Raw genomic sequence first — 7,103 nt, forward strand, 5'->3', positions numbered from 1 at the left:
AAGCGAACGCACCGTCTGTGTTGTTTAATTCCGACAAAGGCAGCTGCAAGTGAACGCACCGTCTGTGTTGTTTAATTCCGACCATATAAACATACTGTATATCTATGAATTGCGACAACGGCAGCTGCTGCGCTGCAGAGCAGATTGTTGAAGTCCTCCACGGTGAAACACACTGTTTAACGTTAGCTGTCAGCATTTTACCGTGATTAATCCAGCTGCTAGCTAAATGTAGGCTAACGTTACATGCTGTCAGGTGTAGTGTAAAGTCAGGCACCGAAATGAGGCACCAAAACTTTCGTTCTTATTCGGTCTCGTTACTACCGTTTACGTCGGCACCGGTTCCCTATTGGCACCGAGTTTCGGTACCCAACCCTAATTATCACGATTATTTGTTGATTTTAACCAAAACAAATTTTGTCACATAGGCTAATTATAACTGCTTTTACATCCATATTGTGCTACATTCCTCCTTTATTGAAGGATAATCTGAAGGACTATGCCATTTCAGCTGTTGTGCGACCGCTTTCCACACATGCACGTTTGCCGTAAGGTATCTACCGGACGAAATAGCAACGCGGATTTCGGTGGCTCATTACACTGCTACTTACGTGTCTGCGTTGCGCTGTGATGCTCTGAAACCCGCGTTAGAAGCAACATAAACATCGCTACATGTCACGCTAGTAAGTACACTAATAACACGTTACACAGCAAGTAACTTTAGCCTACCGTTAGCCACAATAGTAACTGGATTAAACACGGCTAAAATGCTGACAGCTAAACTGTGTAGTGTGACAGGATTCCAACAGCGGGACGTCCAACAGTCTGCTGCTAAAGCTATGAGCTAAAAGACTCAAACTAGCAATATGGTCACTGCGGACCAAAATGTTGCGTTTACTGGTAAACATCGTGACCGGCTTATAATGACCGACTGCTACCTGTTGTGGAATTTTCCTCACGTTACTCTGTCCTAAGAAACTATGGTACTGTACTAATAAAACTAAGCTGCGCGGTGCAGGGAACAACTCTGATTGGCTCATGGAGGCACGTGATCAGACAGTGGTTTACGGAGCGCTAGATTGGCTTTGCAAAAACTTGGATAAGGAGCGTTCTATGAACGGAATGACTCATTTTAAATATCGCTTGATCGCGCAAATTTGATCGCGGGAAGCCCAAATCAGGATCGTGATTAAACTTAGATTAACTGTGCAGGCCTACTAGCAAGTTAATTAGTAGTTAAGAAATAGATTGTATAGCCTGTTTAAATTTTCATCATGCAAAGACGTTTTTTTTTTTTTTTTTTTTTTTTTTTAAAACTATATTTTTAATATTGGTTTAACTGATCATATTTGGATAATCGGTCAAAAATCCTATTGTCAGGTTAACCGTTAATCCCACCTTACCTTGCGTTGCTGCACATACAAGGTAACGGGTGTGTTGGGAGACACACGGCCCGAGGCCCAAGACCTACGTACTTTGCATTTGTGGTTTTGCTATTCCAATAGGGCCCTTAGTCTAGCTACAGTATTCAAAACAAAGTGACATTTGACGTGTGATCTTTCTCTCTCGGTCTGTCCAGGTACTTCAAACATTGCGATGGCAGCTTTGTGAATGGGGCGTGGACCGTCTTCTGGTTCGGTCTGACAGACATTAGAGATTCCTACGAGCTGGTAGAGTATGCCAAGGACCTCCCGGACTCTTTCCACGCCTGTGCGCCTCCCACCTCCCCCACCGGATCCTGAACCTCCCTCCTCCCGGCGGCTGCTGCTGTTGCCTCGTGTAGCTCTTCAACTCTGCTTACGGATATTGTTTACACTTTTTTTTTTTTTTTGCAATGACTGGACTTTCCTTATACCTTGAAACTTGAAAACCAAAGCTCCAGTGAGAATGTCATACATGCAGGGTTAGGGTCAGGGTTTTAGACAAGCTATAAATCACCCCTCTATCTTTAAAGTGATAGTTGGCTCAAAGTGCGATTAGAGCGGAGGGTTTCAGAGGCAAGCTCACGTTGCTAAGAAACGCACGCCATGTACACGCTACGGTTTCTCTATTTTAAAAGGCAACTTTTGCGCTCTATTTTTGCAAATGTTTTTTATCCAGACAAAACTAGTGTTTTTAATCCGAAATGGACACATTTTATGGACCAGTGAAACCGAGCTTAAATATAATTACATAAGAAGTACTGTATGCCCTCACAAACCCAGTCGGTCCGGTTTTTGAGATCAGTTATTTTGAATGCCAATTAAGTGTTTAATACAGGTGTTATTAAAGGGGCACTCAAAAAAAAAAAAAAAAAAAAAACTGTTGTTTGGTATTTTCTGTTGCTCTGTAGTTATTTTATTTTTTGAAGATTAGTTTTGGGGCATTTTAGGCCTTTATTTGATATGACAGCTGAAGGCAGGAAAGTGGGGGGTGGGGGAGAGGGGGAATGACATGCAGCAAATGGCCGCAGGTCGGAATCGAACCTGCCGACCGTCGGAAGAAAAGCCACTCGGACTGATCAGTCTCCCCGAGTTGGTTAAAGTGCCTCGGAACACACCGAAGCGACGAGACGTAAAACAGCAGGCGGCGCTAATCTGTATTGTCGCCTAAAAATCAAAACCGGCAGCTGATTGGACGAACGCGTCACGTGGGTCTGGTTTCTCCGGAAATTCAAAGAGAGACTGTCATGGCGACTCGTTCAGAATATGATCTCATATTGTACTAAAATAGTTCACCGAAACGTGTTTCTGAGAACATTTTAAGAGAGAAATAGGCCATGCAGTTGCTGAGTCTGTCTTCATTTCAGATCGACAAAGAATTTTGGCAGATTTTGAGAGACTCTAGTCACGCTCATTCCGCTCCCCCGTTTCTGGGTTAGTGCTCCACCAATCAGATTGGTCATTTGAGTCCGACTACCGGCAGTGCCCGCCCCGCCGATTAAATAAGTCAAATCGGCCAAAATGAAGACTGACGACGGCACGGAACAAACCGAACAGACTCGAGTCACCGACTTCGCCAGACTGTCCGACGGCCGATTATCGGCTCGGTGTGTCCGGACCTTAAGTCACAAACTTGGGATGACCCACAGAATTCTTTTTTTTTTATTATTATTATTTTTGTAGTTTGGGGATTTTAGCGATTAGGCGGGCACTGACGAAAGACCCTATCGAGTTGCATTATGGGAATTGTGGGATGCAGCGTTTTAGGAGCCCGAAGGAAGGTAAATCTTAGCTTCTGCTCATTTTGTCCTTTCCCTTTTAATTTATGTTTTTTATTGTCACTTGCAGATCCCCTTCTTAAATAGCTAGAGAACACCTTTCATTGGTATTCATGTTTTCAGACAAATTCATAAATACAAAATAAGGACAAATAACAGAAGCATAGTTTTAGCCAGGTTCTTGTTGTTTTTAGCTGGCAGAATTGCGGCCAGTTAAAGTTAGAAGCCACTAGCTTTTTTTTTTTTTGGCAGCTGGTCGGAATACGAAGCTCTTCTTGCCCCTGTTTCCATGCATTCCTTGAAATGCTAACGGGAGAATTTGTGTGTAAAATCATACTTACTCATCATTAAAGAACTTCAGATCAAACACTACACCGCTCATGTCCAGGCTCCTGGACAGTTTTAGGAAGCTTCCCACACTGACTTCCAGCAGGAATATGCCACAATAAGAGCCACTAAATAGCAGAAGGGTAGTTTGTGGCACAATTGAATGCACCATTAGTTTACCGACATGCACCTGAAGGCACCATGGAGTCCCAATCAGAGCCCAAATGCAGGGAGATGAAGAGAGCGCGTGATGTGCGATGATCGCTGTTTTACACTCAGAGCCACAGAGTAGAAATTATCATAATAAAAATGAATATAATTTCTGTCGCTCTGTGTGTGAAACGGTGACATCTGTCAGGAAAACTGAAATACCTCACTATTGATATCAGTTTTCCTGACAGTTGCGGTTTTGGATTATTAATGGTGAAATTCAAAATGCATGAAATGGAGACATTATTTGTTTTATTTATATAGGAAATTACACTACCGGTCAAAAGTTTGGGGTCACTTAGAAATTTCCATTCCACTCCATTATAGACACAATACCAGCGGAGATCAGTTACATTGTTTTTTTAACCAGGGCAGCAGTTTTCAGATTACATTATGTGCTTACATAATTGCAAAAGGGTTCTCCAATGTTTTCTCAGTTAGCCTTTTAAAAATGATATTAGATTAGTAAACCAAATGGGCCTTTGGGGTCCGTGTAACACTTATCAGTTCATTTTTCTAAGCACAAACGGTAATTTGGAAAAACTGAAAAATGGGTTCCAATATCCAATTTTTTAATTTTTTTCCACCTTGACAAATAAAAATAATTTGATCTTTAAACTGTTTTTTTTTTTCCAATTTTCTGTTTTTATTCACAGGATCAGAAATTTAGAAAATTACAAAATTGCGTCTGGGTTCCAATTATTCAATACTTTTTGTGGGCATTTTCAACCTTTATTAGACAGGACATGAAAGGGGGGGGAGAGTGAGAGAGAAGGGGAATGACATGCAGCAAAGGGCTACCGAACCTGCGGCCGCTGCGTCGAGACATAAACCTCTATATATGGGCGCCCGTGTGTTTCTAGGTGAAAAGTTATTGCTGACTTTTATCTTTTTATTTAAAAAATTAGAGTCAGATAATACTGGACGTATTCATCGGTTCAGGCTGTTCTCCGTAATATTCGTATGCAAGAGGATCATGGCCAGATGTGAAAAATGTGTTTGAGTTTAAAGTCCGAATTCTGTTTTGTTTGTTTTTTTATTCAGAATTCTGAGGAAAAAGTCAGAATTCTTTTTCTTAGAATTCTGACTTTAAGAAAAAACATTCTGAATTCTGAGTTTAAAATCAGAGCTTTTGACTTTTTTTCTTCTCAGAATTCTGACTTTAAACTCAGAACTCTAATACATTTTTTCACATGTGGCCCTTGTCCTCTACCGTAAATATGTTTGAGACATTTTCTTACCGACCAGTTTTCCATTCAGCAGTTTTTAATAATCTGCTGGTCATGTGGCGAAGGTATCAGTTCAGTTTAGGTTTTGGCCTGTTGGTGGAGCCTTCAGATCGTCGTTTACACAGACAGGCGGAGCTGACTGAAGAAATATGAAATGCCGGAACGTTGTATCTGGGCAGACTGAGCTCCAGTGTGTGCAGAGAGGGAAGTTAATTTTGTATGCCCCAGTATAATTGGAGAAAACTTGCAAATAAACATGGATGCTTTACTTTAACCACAACAAGGTATGCATTTTTTGTTTTGTTAACATAATTTCACACACAGTGGATGAAGTACACAGATCCTTCACCTAAGTAAAAGTACTAATCCCACACTAAAAATACTCTTAAAGTACAAGTCCTGCATTGAAAATGTTACTTAAATTAAAGTATGTCAGTATCATCAGGAAAATCTATTTAAAGTATAAAAGTAGTTCATGCAGAAAAACTCACATTTAAAAAAATAAATTGAAAGGATCCAACCAGTTGTTTAGTGGTCTGATAATTTCAGCTGGACTCGTAGGCAGTTATATTGTTGGCTAGTTTTATTTATAATAAAACATCAGATTTTATAAACCACATGTGTTTTGTGCAAAACTCTTAATGTACAAAGTAACTAAAGCTGTCAGATGAATGTAGCGGAGTAAAAAGTACAAGATTTCTCTTAAATGTAGCGGAGTAGAAGTAGAAAGTGGCATGAAAAGAAAAGACCAAAGTAGACTACAAGTACCTCAACATTTGTACTAATGTAAATGTTATATATTACACTACGGTCACAAACCGACTCAATGCATGTGACAAAAGAGGGGAGACCAAACAGGTTAAAATGCCAATAAAGTTTTTATTGCAACATAAGCAAACTACAATTAACAAAAGAACCAAAATGTGGACGTGGAATCAATGTTATCAGTAGTGTGTGCGGTGTACGTGTGAGTGAAAGATTTGTGGGCAAATGACAACTGCAACAAAAGAAATAAACCAAACCCAGACCAGGAGATGTGGAGCCTAGGAGCAGCAGAATGCAGAGAGAGAACAATCAAACAGGACCTACCAATCAACTAACGAGTCCTCCAAACTGCCAGCTCAGCCAATAATGCCAAAGAAGCCAACAGCAGGGACCTAATCCATCAAGCAGGCTAAAGGCAAAGCCAAGCTTAAATGGCCAAGTCTGGCTAATTTGAGTGAGAGTTCGGTTCCATCAAAGAGGCTGAGATTAGCCCCAACTCAGTAACCATGGAAACTATGACTAAGCAACAACCATGGCTAAACCAGAACCGTGGCTCAGGTTTCCGTTCCATCAATCTGAGCCTCAACCCTGTTCCACCAAGGTGGCTAATGTGAATGCCAGCCAAGTAACCATGGTAACTTATGCTGCCGGGCAAACCTGGTCTGTAGCAGGCTAAAAGTGAAGCTTAGCACCATCTATGATCAAAGAATGTCCAATAAACAGAAACAGAGTCTGTCACGGAATGATAAATATGTAAAATATAATTTATTATTTATACTAATTACATATTATCTATAAGTACATTAAAGAACATTATCACAAAAATAAAAAAAAGACACAAATACAAAATTAAACTCATTAGCAAACAAAATATAATAAAAGGAAATTGAGGCATTGAAAATAAAATGGTTATGTTGGTGGGTCATGCAGGTCAGGCTGTGGAGACAGAATGGAACATTAAATACAGTAAGAACAATGACCTTTTGCTGTGCATTTGGATTCATACTTCCATCCTTTTCCATCTTCCTGATCTCAAGTTTGATCTTCTTAATCTGTAGCCTCTTATACTCCGTTGCATGGAGGAGATACCGCTTATAAATTGCACGGATGTCCTTTGATGAATTAATGTGGCAGTGCAACCAACTATGCAGTTAATGGTGGGTAAAAGGGAATGGCTACTCACTTCACTTCGTCCAGCAGATGTAGTCTTCTTGCCGGCTGGGGAAGGCCTGGGTTCCTGCAGGAGGGTGTGTGGTACATTATTAAGAGGTGATTTTAACATTTCAAAACCCAACCAGTACATTAACGATTAGGCTTACATCTTGGAGCTCACTGTCTCGACCGGTGAGGGTTTCATCATCGTCATCATCATCATG

At 40.6% G+C, this 7,103-nt stretch overlaps 1 protein-coding gene and 1 long non-coding RNA gene across 2 annotated transcripts in view; one reads left to right on the forward strand and one right to left on the reverse strand.

Annotated features, from left to right (window-relative positions):
* The window catches only part of nags (N-acetylglutamate synthase), a 15,913-nt gene extending 13,627 nt beyond the window's left edge, over positions 1-2,286 (forward strand). Inside the window, exon 8 of the mRNA XM_028600571.1 lies at positions 1,577-2,286. Coding sequence (XP_028456372.1) covers positions 1,577-1,739 — 163 coding nt within the window. The 3' untranslated portion in view covers positions 1,740-2,286. The remainder of the gene's footprint in view (positions 1-1,576) is intronic.
* A 4,309-nt stretch (positions 2,287-6,595) lies between these two features.
* LOC114568975 (uncharacterized) lies at positions 6,596-7,103 on the reverse strand. Its single transcript, XR_003694367.1, has 3 exons — positions 7,047-7,103; positions 6,911-6,964; positions 6,596-6,663 (listed from the first exon to the last, which is right to left on the reverse strand). It is a non-coding gene; the product is annotated as an uncharacterized LOC114568975 (long non-coding RNA).

This window comes from Perca flavescens, chromosome 15 (assembly GCF_004354835.1).
Source record: "Perca flavescens isolate YP-PL-M2 chromosome 15, PFLA_1.0, whole genome shotgun sequence".
In the NCBI taxonomy this organism is placed as follows: Eukaryota; Metazoa; Chordata; class Actinopteri; order Perciformes; family Percidae; genus Perca; species Perca flavescens.